General features: G+C 49.2%; 3 protein-coding genes and 1 long non-coding RNA gene across 5 annotated transcripts; all 4 read left to right on the top strand.

The window, feature by feature from the left end:
- The first annotated feature begins 236 nt into the window (after nt 1-236).
- ptcd2 (pentatricopeptide repeat domain 2) lies at nt 237-2,380 on the top strand. Of its 2 annotated transcripts, XM_085926550.1 has the most exons (10): nt 237-399; nt 528-620; nt 749-878; nt 951-1,068; nt 1,159-1,237; nt 1,314-1,405; nt 1,490-1,603; nt 1,672-1,746; nt 1,839-1,955; nt 2,019-2,380. In XM_085926550.1, the coding sequence occupies exons 1-10, from the start codon at nt 261-263 to the stop codon at nt 2,238-2,240; spliced, it is 1,179 nt and encodes a 392-aa protein (XP_085782676.1). In that variant the 5' UTR covers nt 237-260; the 3' UTR covers nt 2,241-2,380. The 2 variants fall into 2 exon arrangements, with proteins under 2 accessions (XP_085782676.1, XP_085782675.1); XM_085926549.1 differs by having other exon boundaries at nt 749-1,068.
- A 269-nt stretch (nt 2,381-2,649) lies between these two features.
- Nucleotides 2,650-5,235, top strand: cacfd1 (calcium channel flower domain containing 1). The gene is made up of 5 exons (XM_085926551.1): nt 2,650-3,065; nt 3,469-3,541; nt 3,620-3,745; nt 3,819-3,926; nt 4,394-5,235. Exons 1-5 carry the CDS (start codon nt 2,954-2,956, stop codon nt 4,470-4,472), a joined length of 498 nt encoding a protein of 165 aa, XP_085782677.1. The 5' UTR covers nt 2,650-2,953; the 3' UTR covers nt 4,473-5,235.
- A 145-nt stretch (nt 5,236-5,380) lies between these two features.
- Nucleotides 5,381-13,806, top strand: LOC147048483 (carboxyl-terminal PDZ ligand of neuronal nitric oxide synthase protein). Its single transcript, XM_085926548.1, has 10 exons — nt 5,381-5,909; nt 6,805-6,876; nt 9,188-9,280; nt 9,350-9,408; nt 9,487-9,595; nt 9,679-9,924; nt 10,120-10,290; nt 10,632-10,830; nt 11,011-11,212; nt 12,705-13,806. The coding sequence occupies exons 1-10, from the start codon at nt 5,802-5,804 to the stop codon at nt 13,138-13,140; spliced, it is 1,695 nt and encodes a 564-aa protein (XP_085782674.1). The 5' UTR covers nt 5,381-5,801; the 3' UTR covers nt 13,141-13,806.
- Nucleotides 13,807-13,932: 126 nt separating this feature from the next.
- LOC147048482 (uncharacterized) lies at nt 13,933-16,446 on the top strand. The gene is made up of 3 exons (XR_015067776.1): nt 13,933-14,014; nt 14,349-14,548; nt 16,359-16,446. It is a non-coding gene; the product is annotated as an uncharacterized LOC147048482 (long non-coding RNA).
- The last annotated feature ends 63 nt before the right edge of the window (nt 16,447-16,509 follow it).

The following is a 16,509-nucleotide window of genomic DNA, read 5'->3' as shown; positions in this document are numbered from 1 at the left end:
CTGAAAAAAACATAATTAAGGAATGAAAATCTATATTATTACATTAATATATCTATTTAACAATGAAAGGTTTAGACAGTGCCATATTGGAATGTACCACATTCCCGTCAAGCTTAAAAACGCCAAAAAGAATTATTGGGTAACATTAACATATTTATTGCACAAAGGTTTATTTTTCAGTGTTTAAAAATATAATGAATGTCACACAGTGGACAAATGTCCACACTGCGGTCATTCGTCTCCCCTCTGTGAACGCGGCGATGGTACAGTCTTGGACCAACATGGCGCTGCGGAGCTTTACGTCTTCACTGTGTCGCTCGTTTCTCCGTGACTACAATTCTCCGAAAGCGACACTTTCTGCTTTGCAACAGCCAGGCTGGATTGAATCTCGTTCAGGAGGTGAATTCAACACGTTTGTTGGCAAAGTAATTCGTTTGTGTGCAGATCAGGGGTGACTCTGTCCTGTCCTGTCCTGCCCTGTCCTGTCCTGCCCTGCCTCATCTCCTTGCATTCTATCAAATCTGCAGCAAAAAGACATCTGCTGTCAGAGGATATCGTCAAACTTGAAGACTTCCAGCGAAGGAAGTTGGCGGTCGCTCACCTCGTCACTGGATCAGATGGTGATTAGCGAGAAATTACCGGAGGATTATTATTATATTTTTTTTTTTGAATCTACATTTGACTTATTGAATTCAATGCATCTTTTGCACACCCGATTGTTTTTTCCCCTCTCTCTTCATATTTGCAGGAAATTTTATCGAGCTGTTTGGCCACAAGCTGCGGAGGAACAGCCTGGTTTTGCGAGATGAGCTCAAACTGCTGCTTCACTTGTGTCAGTCTGCAGAGGACATGAAGACGGCCCGAGATGCCATTTATAGGTCCGCTTTAACCGGCCGGCCTGGCGAGCCAGACCCAATGACTTCACACTCAACAGCTTCGCTTGTTGCCAGGTACCATGCAGAAAACCGCAACGTGGCGCACGGCGAGTTCAAGTTTGGCCCGCTCTTCATGAGGCTGTGCTACGAGTTGGGGCTGGAGAAGATGGCCGCCGCCACACTTACAGATCAGGTGCACACCACAGGTGGAGAAAGTGATGTTTGAAATTGAATCTCATAATGCCGGGCATTTGTGCCATTGATCTTTTGTCACCCCGAACAGGAAATGAGAGGCTTTTTCGCCGAGCCCACCTCCTTCAACATTGCCATCGACATGTTAATCGAAAAGGGCTATCACGAAGGTCAGTCGTCAATTGCGCACGCGCCGTCCGTCTTCTTGACTGCTGTCTTTTAACGCCATGACAAACGCCATTTAAGATGCTCTGGAGGTGTTGCGGTGCATGAGGAGCCAAAGTGTGCCGTTCAACAAAGACACACTCGTGCTGGCGTCTGCAGTCTGCTATAAACTGGTAACTCAAAACAGCAGCCAAGTTCCTCAGAATAAAAACTTTTGTTTGTCTTTCAAACGACGCTTTTGTTGTTGTTGCCGTTAGAACACGAGCGAGTCGCACGCCATTTGCACGTCGCTCATGGAAGAGGCTCAGGCCAAAGGGCATTTTGTCCCCAGGCACGCTTACTGCTTCGCTGTGGCATTGGCGCTCGAACAGGTGAGTCTGTATTTCTGCATATGCAACAATGTCATTGCAATTGATGGCACAAACTTGTTTCTTCTCAGAACGACGTCGAAAAGGCGCAATGGTTTTTCGCGCAAATCATGAGCACAGACAGCCGACTGTGCCAAAACTTAAAGGTGAGTCTTTCTTGAAAAAAATAAAAACCTTGGAAAGTCAGCGTTATTCTACATGAACCTTTTTTTCTTCCTCTCTTGACGCGAATGATCAGATTTTGTTGCTGGCGATGTCCGGAGCGACGGAGGAGGCCATGGCGCTCCTTTTTTCCGCAGTCAAACTCTCCAACAGGCCGTCTTTTGTCAGGAAGCCGGAATTTTCTCAAGAGGTGGTAAGTGGAAGCAGTTTGTGGCACGGTTTGAGAAGCGCAAGCATCCTCCGCATTGTTTCCCAGCTGGATCGGCTGCGTCTGCACGTGGAGGGCCAAGGGCTGGCGGATGAAGCGGATAGGCTCATCTCCCAACTGGAGCGCGCCGGTCAGGTGATGCGCCACAGCCTGAACGACATGCTGTGCCACACGCCGGCCCCCAAGAGGAAAGTGGCCCCCATCGTGGCGGACAGGCACGTCAGCAGGAGGACACTGAAGCCGCTTCACTCAACGCTGCTGTCCGAGTGATTTTGTCAATTCAAAATATATTTCATAGGATAAAGAAATGTGGCCGTTGGTTGTTTATCATCATCAAAGGCTTGTATTTTCTTCATGGTTTCAATTCTATTGAAAGGATGCACAGTGTATATTAAAATGATTTTTTTTAACCTTTTTTTTTTTTTACATGAAGCTATATAGACAAAACAGCACGATCTGATTGGTGTAGCCGATATCCCGCCTACCTTCTGTATTGACCCTTTCTGATTGGCCAAAATGAGCTGTCACAAAATAATGCGAATAATTTGAAATATAAATTTATATTCTAAATAGTGAATTCCTAGATTTAGTTATGTCGTTTTCTATTCAGTACATTTGTAGTGAACAGGAATCGCAACAAAATGATCCTCGCGACGATGTCCCACAATGCACCGCGGTTGCAGCAAACCGGAAAAGGAAACCGTAGCTTCCGCCAAAACAAGTCGGAGAGTTCCGAGTCGTTATTTTACATTTTACATTTACAGTACTGGAATTACAGTAGCGAGAATTAAACACTCGCATGATTTGACTTTCAGCGTTCGTGTTTTGGTCGGCACTGGTTAGCATAAGCTGCGAGCCAGAAGCTTGATTAGATAATAACAAGGACACGCTCCATTTCGTTTCGGCTCCACGGTTCGTCCGGAGCCGCTCTTGCGCCATCCAAATCCAACTGTGGTGGGGCTTGCTAGCTTTCGGTCCAAACGATGAGCTCAGAGGAGACCGCAGCGTCCAGCAAAGCTTCCCCTCCGGAGGATGATGGCATGACGTGGTGGTACCGGTGGCTTTGCAAAATAGCCGGGGTCCTGGGAGGAATATGTAAGTGGACGACTTTTATTCCACATTGAAAGAGGATCGTAACAGCTATTCATTGCGTGCTTGGTGGCATTCGAACCTATCGATCGTGACGTGATCGTGACGTCAGGGCACACCGACTTGCTCGCTCGCAAATACTTTGGAATTTTGTTGTTGTTTTGAAAGATTTTTTTTTTTTGCAGTAGTCTATCCTCCTGCAACTTATGCGAGCCTGGTTGCTGACAAAAAAAGTAGCATCAGCAACACCTGACACCGTGTCACGCAAAGCACGGCTGCATTTTTGATGACCTCTGCATCATTCATGAAGCAGGACGACCATCATCAAGTGCCAGTGGACACCCGGCAATCCAAGTCCTTTCTCCACATTGTGTCCGTGTTATTTCAATCATTTCTTTGTGTTGTGCAGCGTGTGCCATTGCAGGAGTCTGGAACTGTGTGACGGTGAACCCTCTAAACATCGCCGCCGGAGTGTGGATGGTGTAAGTCATTGCCTTAACACGCATTTCCTATTTCGAATGTATCCAGACTATTTGCAAGTTGTCACTCGCTGCGTCCAGGTTGAACGCCTTCGTGTTGTTCCTGTGCGAGGTGCCCTTCTGCTGCCAGTTCATCGAGTTCGCCAACGCCGTGGCGGCCCGCGCCGACCGCTTCCGACCCTGGCAGAAATCCTTCTTCTACTGCGGGTGAGACGACGATGATGACGTTGTTGGCCGAAGTTGAAACGCTGACTAAGGGTGTGACCCGTGTTGGACTCAGGATGGCGCTCTTCCCCATCTTCCTGAGTTTCTCCTTCACCACGCTGTTGGGCAACGCCATCGCCTTCTCCACCGGGGTCCTCTATGGCCTGGCGTCTCTCGGCAAAAAGTAAGAGCACGCCAAACGCGCCGCTTTTTTCACTTTTTGCATAGAAAAGAAAAAATCTCACTGGTTGCCCGTTTGTGTAACGCCCACTAACAAGCAGCAGACTGTCATTTTAAGTCCACTTACTTTCCTTTGCGTAATTGACTTGAATTTTGATGTCATCTAAATTGATGTGTATTCTCTTAATCAGTAAAATGTGTGTTGAGTTGTGTAACTCCTGTTAAATTTGCCCAAACTAAAAAAAATAACATTTTTAAACTACCTCCTCCCTGATTATTTGCGATTTAGTATTCATGACTTTTCAGAATTGGTTTTTTTTTTTAATTAAGTCCATCCTAACATACTCCCGGGCGGCATTTCAAGCCTGGCCAAGGGAAGGCCCGCCCCTTGGCCCCGCCCCTTGGCCCCGCCCCCTGCGCTACGCTATGCTACGCTAATCCCCTAACCGCGCTCGCCGACTCACCTCTCAGGGGGGACGCGGTGACGTACGCCCGGTTGCAGCATCACAAGCAGGCCGACGAGGAGAGGATGAGCGGCGTCGCCGAGTGAGGCCCGTCCGTCCGTCCGTCCGGCCGCCACCTTTGGTCCCGTCCTCGTAGCTCCTCGCCGGCGGCGGCGCCCTCCCCTTATTTATTTCTCTCGTCCTCCTTTTAGCGGACATGGATGTGAGTGAAGTGAGCATGATACATATTTTTGTCATTGTTCCAAATGTGATTAGCATTCTTTTGGCCGCTTGCTTGTTCCGTGTGAAGCGTCCATTTTGTGACGGCTCTCTTTCAGGACCTGAACCGTCGTGGTGTGGATTGTATTGCTTACGCGACTAAAGATTTGATTGTGGGTTTGTTGCACTTTTTAAGTCTCAACCTCTGCCTTCCCCGATCCTCGACTCGGAATGTATTTCTTTTTTTTTTTAACCTCCAAACTGTTTTATTTTTGCTTAACGGATGGAAAGTGACACTCTTGAAAAAGGATGACACTATTTGAGGAAATGCTATTTAACTCGCTGTTACTGAACTGTGATTCCATTCCAAAGGGACTAATTGATTGATTGGCGTGTACTTCTTTGTCATGTATAATTTGTGTCTTTGCTTATCGTTCTGCATAAGATGAAGGGAAGTTTGGCAGCAAACGTTTACAGCAATTTTGTCATTTAACGTCCGTCCGTCCGTCCGTCCGTCTCCTTCGGCTCTCAGGTACGCGGGCACCGGTAAACACATAAAGACGCACATATTGTTGAGCCATGTTAACTGGTGGTGTTTTTGTCTTGAAATTGTGAATGCTCTTATTGCTCAATTAAACCAACGTGCGACTAGAGGGGCTGCTGTTTGATGACACCGGCTGTATTCTTTCATAATTTGAATCAACATTTTCATTTTGTAACGAGTGGGCCTGCCTAATAAAGCGCCGCAAGCGCCTCCACGTTTGGTCTCCAGGGGGAGCTCGAGGGTGGGCAAGACCATGCGCGCATGACGCACAATCACAAGTGGCGTCCTACCTCCCGCCCCCCCGTCCGGAATCGGTGGAACTTTGCCCCAGAGCTTTGCTTTGTGCGGGAAGCCGAGACAAGTGCAGCCTGAGCGCCCGCCTGGCATCCTGCCTGCCCGCCTTCCATCCTTCCGTTCCTTGCAGAGCGAGCCCTCCGTCCCCCTGCAGCCCAGCCAGCCAGCCACCCACCCACCATCAGCCCAGCCTAATTTACGAGCACCGCATTGACGCTTCTCCTTCTCCTGCTCGCCTTCCGGTTTGGAGCGACGACGATGCGCAGTAGCCGCCGGGGCGTGGAGGAGCGCCGACCCGGACCCTTGTGGTGAGGTCCGCGTCGCGCCCCGCCGCGGCTGCGTGGGCAGCGTGGGGAGCGGGATCCCCCTCCGCCCCGCCATGCCAGCCAGGAGGAACCGCTACAACCTGGTGGACGACGTGGCCGACGCCAGGCTGCCGCTGCACAACGAGGAAGCTTACCAGCATGGCATCTCCTTCCAAGCCAAGGTAGGCGTGGGGGAGAGACTTGTCAAAAATTGGACTCAAGGAAAGCTACTGTTTCTTCAAATTACGCTGACGCAAGTCAAGGGGAAAAATAATAATAATGGTGAGCATGGGTGGGTTATTTTACACTGAGTCAAAGTCAAAAGTGATGCTCCTAATCATTAGTAAATAAATGGATTTATTAATTACTTTAAAACAACACAAAGTAACAAAAAGTAGTCCTTCCAAGTATTCAATGAAAAAAAAAACTTTCAACAACTAACTGCAGAGTAGAGTAAGCCAAACATTGAATGAAAAATGTATGGGATGAAAATACAAGTCACGTGTTGCATTCTAACTCCTCTTCATCGTACAATTGATCAGAAAAGTAAACGTGATGGCGTAAATACGTGCAAGCTGACCATTGTGTCTTTTCAATGCACTTGGGCGCAACATTTGCTTTGGGACGAACGAAGGCAGCGACTTTGCTTTGCAGCAGCTGTCTTTGTGCCATCAATTATTCAGCTCTCAGCTAAACAGAATTCAGCTTTTAGAGGACCCGAGTATACTTTGTAATTACCTTCAATATTAGAGTGGATTGCTTGTCTTGCTTACTTACTTATTTAGGGTGCTCGACCCATTCACCAGAGCAGCTGTCATGATGTAGTGCTTTGACGCACAACAACTCCTGATTTTGCTCTGACATTCACCTTCATCTGAAGTTTCGCTATGGCCGAGCAAATTTGGAGGCCCCTCGAAAGGAGCCCTGAGGCGCATCTTCTCATGGAACCTTTGGGTGTGAGCAACAGAACAACGATTTGTCTGTTTTTGTACTGATGAATAATGATAACGTGTTCAAATGTGCTGCTTTGTCAAGCATTGCTCCGTTTGGAATAGAAAATGACGTTTTGTGTTGCAGTATGTGGGGAGCCTGGATGTGGCACGGCCCAACAGTCGCATGGAAATCGTGGCGGCCATGAGGAGGATCCGGGTAAGGAGATGGCATCATAGACACTCAGACACTGACAATTTCAAAATATTCCAGGATCCAATTGCAGTGGAAAACGCCTTAGACCGGCTAACAATAACAAGGATGCTAACTCACTAGCCGCCCCCAGAGATGAGTGGGTTGACGGCGTCGTGAGCGCCGACACGACAAGACTCTTAAGTGCGGTCCGGCGCCAAAATGCGCGCTTATCCTCTGAAGCACGCATGAGTGCCACCAACTTAGGTGGGGGAATCCTCCAGACTCATCTGGGAGCTTTTGCAAGGTGGGAAGGAACAAGAGCTGCAATCAGGGCCAGCTCACTTTACAAAACATGTGATGGAATAAATGGACCCCTCCCCTTTATAGTTAATCTCTTGATTCCAATTGGCCGGCTGAGCCGCGCACCTGCCGTTCCCACGGCGAGACACAATGTCTGCCACCCCCCGCCGATCCTTTTGGACCCATTGTGGCGGGGAGTTTTCGTGCTTTCACGTGGCCCGGCGGCGCCTTTGAATGCTTCGTGCACTTTTGGTTGAAGAACGCAAATGGAATGGAAAGCCTCCATCCCTCCCTCCTGTCCCCCCCCCCCCCCCCCCCTCGCTGTTGTGCCACCAAAATAGCGCACCTCCATTTAGCCCCTATCTGCTCGGCGTGGACAGGAATAGATGGAGGCTGAGGGCCAAAGAGGCGCTTCCCTCTTTGAATTCCGATCGGCCCCTAATGGGATTTTTTTTTTTTTTTTCTTCTCCAAGGCCTCCTTTCTCTGACTGCCAAGAGTCTCCCGGGGAATGGCATTCTTTTTTTACCCTTCCGTCCGCCCGCCTGGATCACCTTTTGTTAAGAGCAGGCATTATGGAAGGAAGGAAGGAAGGAGGGGGGAGGAGGGGGGAGGAATGCTCGCTGGCCGGGGTGATAGAAAAGCAACAGAAGCCATTAAAGGGAGTCAAAAAGGAAAATGGGGGGTTATGGCGAAGCGTTGGCCGTGTTGTTGACATAATGTAGGGCAGCGAGCGCCACATGTTGGTCCAATCCTATCAATAAAACACCTTCTGATGTCCCAGACAACAAGACAGGGGGCCACGGATCAGTGGAAAGGGGGAGGAAGGGGGGGGGGGGGTCTGCTTTTTGTTCTATGTGCACTCAAACACTGCAGATATATATTAGGGCTTTTATTTGTGGGTTCTCGGGAGGGAAGGAGGGAGGGGCTTCCCATTGTTTTCACGGCAGATGTACGCAAGCTAATGGCTGACCTAGAAGTGCAGCGGCTCAGCTTGGAGTGTTAAGTCGCCTTTTGTTTGTCCCACGCACGGCACAAGTGGCGCTTGGTCTTTTCATCCTTGCATATGAAGAATGTGGAAGGCTGCAAAAAACCCTGTTATCCGAATTTCATTCTGCCAAATATCAGAAGTGGCATCAGCCTAAAAATTGGAAAAATCCAAATTTCCCCCGTAAAGCGGACCGGCCGGCGGCATCTCGACACGGGACTCTTTGCGCAAAGAATGGCTCCACGCCTCACTGCCTCCCTGACAGGCGCCGAGAAAGGACGGGTCGTCCCTCGGGGGGAGTGAAGAAGGGTTGGGGGGGGCGAAACAAAGGAGCAACCCTCGCACGGCAAACATTGATGCCAGCGTGGCCTCGGTAAAGCAGAGTGCCTTGAAGGCAGCGCCACGGGCGCTCTCGCCGCCAAATGTGGCAAAGCAATTCAGCTCTTCCCATTTGTCCGCTTTTGCCTCTAAATACCAGCACGCTCAATAATGCACCAAGGCCTCGGGGCAACATTGATTTTCTGCTGGCATCTTGCATGTGAAATGAATTTGCTCCGCCACCGCCGCCGGCGCGTGTGAGACGCAGCTCTCGGCTCATCTGGCGCCCTCATTTGAGAGATTTACAGGCGACACTTGAAACTCCCGTTTTGCCACAAGTGTTTCCGTTGGTTTCTTTTGTCCCACATTTCCTGCAAAGCAAAATTTGCGCTTTCGATGACTACTTTGCTATATGTTAGCATATCGCCGGCTAGCATGTGAGCATTGCTACAAAGCAAATAATCCAAAACCTTGCATTTTTGATCCCAACAGTCACCTCATTGTACCCCCCCCCCTTCCTGAAAGAGGAGCAAAATTCCAGGGAAGTCCCCAAATCCCGCACATTGTACTGAAGCCGTTGCTAGGTTGCCGCAATCTAAAGGAGCCTTTGTGGGCTCCGGCGCCGCTTGAATGGCGCAAGCGCTTTTGTCAAGTGACTGGCTTGCGCCACATTTCTTTTCAACCTTGATATCACTCAAGCACCTTTCCATGATTTTGATATTCTTTTTCAGTACGAGTTCAAAGCCAAGAACATCAAGAAGAAGAAGGTGAACATGGTGGTGTCGGTGGACGGCGTCAAGGTGCTGCTGCGCAAGAAACAGAAGGTGAGACGCGGGCGGCTGGGCCGAGAATTACGGCTAATGCTAACGTGCTAACGACCTTTCCGCCCGTAGAGGAAAGAGCGGCCGTGGGACGAGAGCAAGTTGCTCATTATGCAGGACCCCATTTACAGGTTTGTTGCCCGCTCAAAGCTAGAGATTGAAAAATGCCGTTCTTTTCGTTTCGTTTACCGATGGCGTTTCCGGGGCAGGATTTTCTACGTGTCGCACGACTCGCAAGATTTAAAGATCTTCAGCTACATCGCCAGAGACGGCTCCAGTAATTGCTTCCGCTGCAACGTCTTCAAATCCAAAAAGAAGGTGGGTCGCCGCCTCGCCTCGGCTCGGCTCAAGGTGAACGCGGCTCGAGTCCGTCCTTCCCTTGCGTGTGTCGCCGAGTGCAGACGCTGGCTATTCGCATCGTGCGGACGGTGGGTCAGGCCTTCGAGGTTTGCCACAAGCTGAGCCTGCAGCACGCCGAGCAGGACGCCGACGGGCAGAGCGAGGAGGACGCTCGAGGAGGAGCGGGCGAGGAAGAGGGGGAGGAAGACGACGTGGCGTCTGGTGCCTCGCTCTGCGAAAAAAACGTCGGGGACATCCTGCGCAGTCTGGCTGAGCTTAGTGTGGTCAAAGCGGGCCACACCGTCGTGGTGAGTCAGACACAATTTAGAATTTTGCAAGCAAATGATCCTTTGCATTTACTGCCCTCTGGAGGCCAACCAGTAGAGGTGCCACATGTTTGGTCCTTTTATTTTAGAAATCATTTATTTACAGAGAGGGTCGCGTGTTAGCAGGTCATAAAAGCAAAACCATAGTGTTTTTCTTTTCCTATTTTGTGTGTTCAGGACCTTTCCGGAAGGTCTTTGTTGACGGTGACATCGGAGGGCGCGGCTCCCGGCAGCCCGGGCTCGACACCGGGTTCGGCGCCGGGCTCGCTGTCGTCGCGCCACTACTTGCAGCTCCTTCAGCAGCAGCTACAGCAGCAGCAGCAGCACACGCAGGCGGCTGTCGCTCAGGTGAGGGAGTCGCCCCCCCCCCCCCTTTGGCGCCATCTTGTGGTATCAAAAGAGTTGAGATGCTTTAGATAAAAGTAGTGCTCTGACGGTCTCTCGACAACATGTGTTCTTTCACTTATTGGGGTCACCGGGTCAGGAACTTCTGATTGGACGCATGGATGTTCTTGACAGGCCTGTGTTGTGGCACTAGGGGGCAGCACTTTCCCACTTATGACAGCTGCACACTCAAACCAAAAATTGCTGAAAGTTTTTTCAGTAAATCACAGAGCGATGCTGTCTTTGTCTGGCATTACCAATGGTCCATTTTTGCCTCCATTCATTGTCGGCCATTTTGTTTGCAGGTGCAGCTGCTGAAGGATCAGATGGCGGCCGAGAGCGCCGCCCGCATGGAGGCGCAGGCTCGCTCGCACCAGCTGCTCCTGCAGAACCGCGACCTGCTGCAGCACCTGGCCCTGCTGGTGCAGCAGCTCCAGCAGCTGGAGGCGGGAGCCTCGGCCAGCCAGGAGGCGGAGCTTCCGGACACGCCGCTCCACGGACGCGGTGAGTGACTTGCATTCAAGTCGTGAATTCAAAATAAATCCACAGCGCCTCAAGATGATATATTGATGTGACGTGATGGCGGCAAAGCACTACTTTTAGATGACCCGTTTTTCCACTGGAAGGACAATTTCTTTTTCACTTTTATTGCCCACTTGTTTACTCTGCAATGGTGTCTCGCAGCGCTTTCCGCTTGGACCAGGCCTCTCTCGCTCAACCTCAAGCATGTCTGCGGCGACGCCCTGGAGCAGCTCACGGCCTCCGATTCTATCCCGTCTGGCTCGGGGGACGGCTGCCTCGCCCTCGTCCCGGCGGCTGACGGCGGCGCCGCGTCTGACGAGGCGGACCCCGTCGCGAGCAAGAGGGCGTCCAGCGTGGAGGAAAAGTAAGACTTTTTTTTTTTTTTTTGACAAAAGCAATCAGCACAAGTGGATGCTGATTCTCCTGGCGCCCATCGGAAGCATTGCCAAAGCAAATGGATGCAAACATTTGTGTTTCCATCAAAGAAAGCCTTGAGTCAACATTTAATCTGCCTAAATTGCCCCAAGACGTTCCATTCTGATTTTTTTTTTCCCTGCCGCCGCCGCCGCAGTAACATCAAGTACGTAATTACTTTTTAATGAGCTTTTAATCCCCTTAAAGCTGAAAGCGCCAATGAGGGAAAAGATTCCCTCAATAGCAGCCCCTCCCCTTAATGTGTGAAGTCCCGGTGCGATAAAACAGATTGCAACACCACGAGGAGCCAATCGCATCGCGTCCGTTCAAGCGTCTGCTTCCACTCCAAAAAATTCTTGGGATAAGCTAAACACAAGTATGAGGAAAAACATTTTTCAAGAATTTTTTTTTTTTACATTTCATCACATCTTTTTTTCCATTTATTATTTATCATTATGGGGGTAGACGTTTTGTTCATTTTAAACCATCACAGGTCCGGCTCAGTGCTGCCACACTGCTTGTGGCACGACACGGTACTGCATGCAACTGTTTTTCAAATGCGACGTCGTGGAGGTTGACGGTTTGAGTTGCTGGGATTGCGTTTCCTTCAGCCCAGCAAGCCAGCCAGCCAGCTCTAACTGTGGCCTCTTTTCGTCAGGTGCCAGGATCCCGTCCTGCTCGTCCTCTTGCTCCTCTAATCAAATCAAAAACGTGCACTAAAAAAAAAACAAAAAAAAAACTGCACCTGCCCACCTTCGTCTTGCTCATCTTCCTCATCTCATCCTCTTCTCCCCTCTCTTCCTCTTCCTCCTCCTCCTCCTTAATGTGAGTATCGTGCGCGGTAAGCAGCATGCAACGTTACAATCAAATTGCGGCGATCGGCTAATCGCGGGGCGGCGAGGGTAAAAAATATTCAATCAATGGTTGCAAAAGTGTGCACACCTTCCAAAACCGGCCACCCTTTAACACATACAAATCAAGAAAGGCGGCCAAAAAATATATATATTCTTGTTCTGCTTTGCCAAAGTCACAATAAAGCCAGCCACCTTACGGTCGCACAATAATATCATATTCTCTATCTCTCTATTCAAATATTCTCCTTTAATAACCTGGCCGGCTGGCACTCCTCGCAAGCGTCTTTTCATCAAGAGCAAAAACAAAATGAAAGAGCAACAATAGGCAACAATTGCAAGCCGCTAATCAAATACAAGCGAGCACGGCGAGCGCTCGGCCTTTTGAATAAAGATGAAAAGGAGAAAACAAGCAAGCACGCCGTGAAGAGCCTTTCACCACAAAGCGCTCTTAAGGCCCACGGTGCTGAGTCAAAGCTACGTAGACAAGAAGCTCTGGTTTATCCCGGGAGCTCCAAATTGCTTTTGGTCACCTTGGCCAAGTCGTGAATTAAATGTCAAATTGAACGTGACGTGATCTGTGGTCTTCAGGTATCAAGCCCCCGTCCCTAAGCTGGACCCTCCTCCTCCCTCCCTGAACCGCAAGCGAGCCAGCCGGACCTTGTCCCCGGGCTCGGTCCAGGACGGCGTCCCGGGCCGCGAAAGCCTCCGCTTCTCCTTCCCGGACGCCACGCCCGGCTCGTTGTCGTCGGCCGACTTCCACTCGCTCAGCAGCTCCTGCTCGGCCAGCGACGACTCGGGCGTGCGCTCCGAGACCAAATCGCTGCTGTCGCCTTTGCGGGACGACGACGCCGCCTTCGGGGACCGCGGGACTTTCGAGGAGAGCCCGGACTCCGCTCAAAGCTGGAACGACGGCCGGCCGCCCGCCTCGTCCCCCGTCGACGACACCCGCCTTCACATCAGCTTCTCCGAGGACGAGCTTTTGGACAACTGCCAGGACGAGCACGCCGTCCCGCAACGGAGTTAAAGCGAGACCTTTGAGGCTTCTCCTACTTATTGCGGCCATTCGTTCCAGCACACGTTCGCACGTGGACGGATTTCGTATTTTTCTAAGGAAAATCGCCAACGCGCAAGGTACTCTTTCCAAGGAACCCGCGTAGCACTTGCATTGCACCACATTGGCTCCCATTCACTCGTTCTTAAGTCGGCGAGGGTGGACCGCATTCCCCAACATGTGGCAGATTTTTCCGTTTATTTTTTCAGATGCTCAGCGTTCTCATTTATCGCTCGTTCCAATCGGAAGAGCCGCAGCACTTGATTGGACGTGAGGCAAGTCTTATTTACTTGAAAACAATTGTAACATTAAAATAAAGTTTCAATCATATGAAACATCCGTGAAGGGAAAATAACAGTATGTTGAAAAAGTCATGAAATCCAGAGCGAAAAAAAAAAGCTGAGTAAAGTCGGAATGTTGGGGGAGGATTATGAAAAAAAGTTGTCATGATCTGAGAATCAAGTCGTATTATTGAGAGAAAATAGTCGACAGAGAAAAAATATCGTCTTCCATAAGGAAAATGCGAGATTGTCACTTTTTCTTATGATAACTGTGATGCCAGTGTGAGCCAGTGATGGATTGTATAGTTTCAAAAGTTGCAGGTGTAAAATGTCGGTGATGCCGTAAATAAAGCAATAATAATACCAAAATAATGACGATGAGTTTGTGTTGTTTTCCTTGTATTCATTTTGTATAAAATATTTGTATAGCGTTGTCACGGATATGTTGCTAGACGCTCCAGAACAGTAGAGGGCGCTCTCCGCTCTTCTATTATTGCTTTGGAAGAACATTCGAGAACAAAGGTGAACAAGATTTTTTTATTTTATTTTAATTTTTGCTTCTCCAGGTAAGATGATGCTTGTGTTTGGGTATAAACTAAGCTAGCTAAAATATTCTTTGTGTCAAGACCTTCACCGTGTGTCACAAAGTTCAACTATAAGCTCAAATGCTAATTGCAGCTTCTTTAATTAAATGGCGTCCACTCGGGAAAGGCTCGTTACTTCGATTCGTCGCGACTAAAATACTACCCGAAATTACTTGTTGCCTCTTATTTGAAAGTTATCCCTCTTTTTTTGCTCATTTCTTAAACATTCTTTGACTGTAACTTGTGATGTGGAAACTTCGACCCAGCCTGTTTTGAAACTAGCTATGCTAACCGCGCTAATCATCCTGATTGGCAGCTACTTGAGGGGTCAGCTCTTTCTTGTCTTCCTAAAAAGGAGCGTCTGAAAAGCTAAGTGGCTCGTGTTTGGTGCTAAATAGAGAATTAGGAGATGGCCAGTGATGTTTGCTTTCCTCCGTTCCAGAGAAAGGAACGCCTGCGCTAAGGTTTTTGTTCATGACGCGCCGACGCGTCGGCTGACGGTCGAAGCCGGACGAGGTGAGTGAGCCATCATTTAGGAAAACATAAAACTCGCAATACAAGGCCAACAGTGTTAGCAGAAATCCATTCATTGTTTGATTCACTTAATCCTCATTAGGGTGTATTAATTGATATCGTGAAAAATGACAATTATTACAGTCATGACCGATCAATCGATAATCGGTTCAACGATACGGTGATCATTGACACGTGACGAAAGTGACGGTGAAACATTTGGCTGCCGTCGTTTTCTTTCCCGTATTCTGTCGCCGTGGCACTCGTGTGTCATTTTCCGCCCTGCGGAAGGTAATCTGATTATTATTCCGTCTTGGCGGTTGATGAATTGATTGGCGGGAAGCCGACGCTGCATGCACAAAACATGGTGGCCCTTTTGCGGCCGTCAATCTTCAACGCACACGCATAAGGACACGGAGCGAAGGAACAGTGATAGATCACCTCCAGGAAGGCTATTTTATGCCTTTTCATTTAACTTCTCCAGTTTTTTTAATCTGATAGCTGCGTCACACGGCGCAAGCGCTCCATTGACGGCGCCACCTTCCGATAATTTCCTCCTCACCGAGTCGAGATAAACGCTGGCTTTGGCAGCCGCCGCGACCTTGGCGAAAGTCACTCGTCCTTCCCACCTTGGTTTGCATGGCAACGGCGCGCTAATTAGCTCCGATGCTGCTGGGCACGCATAAGCTTGATGATCTTGACTCCAGATTTACTAAATGTCATTTTATTTAAGACCTCAAACCTCTGAAAGAGCGGCCTTGAGTTTGAATTGGTATTTGTGAGACTCCACTTGAATTCAATGACGGCAACTCTTTGTAACTTGCTAGCTGGCTTTCTTGCTAGCAATTAATTTTGCTTGCCGGTGGCGAGATAAAAGGCCGCCATCGGCTCTTTACTTTTTTCATGTACTTTCTCTCTGATGTGCTCTCGCGATCGTATCTTTTTTTTTTTTTTTTTGGGAGCCACCAATACAACATGCTAATGGCTTGGTGCCGATTAGCTGGGAATGGACGGAGGCAGATGCATCCCAGAAGGCCCGGTAATTGGTTTACTTGTAATCGTCTCGAATCGACAGCGCGCACGCCGCACGGCACAGTCAAGCTCTTGGCTTGCCGCATTTAGCGCATGATGCAACGGCCATTGCCTGATCCTTGTCGTGCTTCTTTCTGATTGTTTTTCTTTTTTTTTATTTTCTGGCGGCCAGCGAGCGTTAATGGCGGGGCGGGCTGCGCTCACGGACTGACACTGCCCAGGTGTTCATGACATCCGCTTTCAATTAGCAGCCTCATCAGCAGCAGGATGGAGAGCGGGAGCTCGGCAATTACCGCCCCATGCTCGCTCCGCATAATGACCGCACGGGTGTGTGTGTGTGCACTTGTACACGCGAGCACACACACACGTGCATTATGGGCAAACAAAAGCTGCCGCAGATGTTTGGCTTCTGACTCACTCACTGGCTGTTCTAAACAAGATTCTTCCAAATCGGGCTGTTGGGTTTCAGACTCAAGTCTCCGTATGAACCTCAAATGCACCAAAACATTTGCAGGTGACCTTGAGTCAACCTTTTGAATGGTGAACTTTTCACTGTTTATGCAAAACGTTCCATTCTCCGTAAAGTGCTGGAGCCTTGGAAATTTGCCAGGAGGGCCATCTCGAGCTAGGCTCTTGATTTTTTTTTTTTTTTTTTTTGCAGAATCACAGCAAGTTTTTAATCATTAAAAAAATAAAGGTAAAGAAATAAAATGGTTTATACACGTGAATGTATTTCTTGTCTGTACTGTCGTTCTCATGTGTTGGATGTGTGCTTTTTAAGGGACGCGGCCTCGTGAGTGACATCACAAGATGGAGTGGCATCCCCGTGTGAGCGTCTTGGTGTGAGATGTGGCCTACAGCGGCGCCTTGTGAGTTTTGCCCTTTTCTTTTTGGCATCTCTAGCGTCATGCCCACGTTTGAAAAGCAAAAGT

Source organism: Syngnathus leptorhynchus, chromosome 12, assembly GCF_054491065.1.
Source record: "Syngnathus leptorhynchus isolate UIUO chromosome 12, UIUO_Slep, whole genome shotgun sequence".
Taxonomy (NCBI): domain Eukaryota; kingdom Metazoa; phylum Chordata; class Actinopteri; order Syngnathiformes; family Syngnathidae; genus Syngnathus; species Syngnathus leptorhynchus.
This window is presented reverse-complemented; position numbering and strand designations above follow the sequence as displayed.

Excerpts from the sequence above, each read along its gene's own strand:
- ptcd2 (XM_085926549.1), top strand. The coding sequence starts at position 261 with ATGGTACAGTCTTGGACCAACATGGCGCTGCGGAGCTTTACGTCTTCA. Across the intron at positions 621-748 it reads CCTCGTCACTGGATCAGATG|GAAATTTTATCGAGCTGTTT; the intron begins GTGATTAGCGAG and ends TCATATTTGCAG. Across the intron at positions 1,956-2,018 it reads CGGAATTTTCTCAAGAGGTG|CTGGATCGGCTGCGTCTGCA; the intron begins GTAAGTGGAAGC and ends ATTGTTTCCCAG.
- cacfd1 (XM_085926551.1), top strand. The coding sequence starts at position 2,954 with ATGAGCTCAGAGGAGACCGCAGCGTCCAGCAAAGCTTCCCCTCCGGAG. Across the intron at positions 3,746-3,818 it reads AAATCCTTCTTCTACTGCGG|GATGGCGCTCTTCCCCATCT; the intron begins GTGAGACGACGA and ends TGTTGGACTCAG. Across the intron at positions 3,927-4,393 it reads CTGGCGTCTCTCGGCAAAAA|GGGGGACGCGGTGACGTACG; the intron begins GTAAGAGCACGC and ends CTCACCTCTCAG.
- LOC147048483 (XM_085926548.1), top strand. The coding sequence starts at position 5,802 with ATGCCAGCCAGGAGGAACCGCTACAACCTGGTGGACGACGTGGCCGAC. Across the intron at positions 6,877-9,187 it reads CGGCCATGAGGAGGATCCGG|TACGAGTTCAAAGCCAAGAA; the intron begins GTAAGGAGATGG and ends ATTCTTTTTCAG. Across the intron at positions 9,281-9,349 it reads TGCTGCGCAAGAAACAGAAG|AGGAAAGAGCGGCCGTGGGA; the intron begins GTGAGACGCGGG and ends TTCCGCCCGTAG.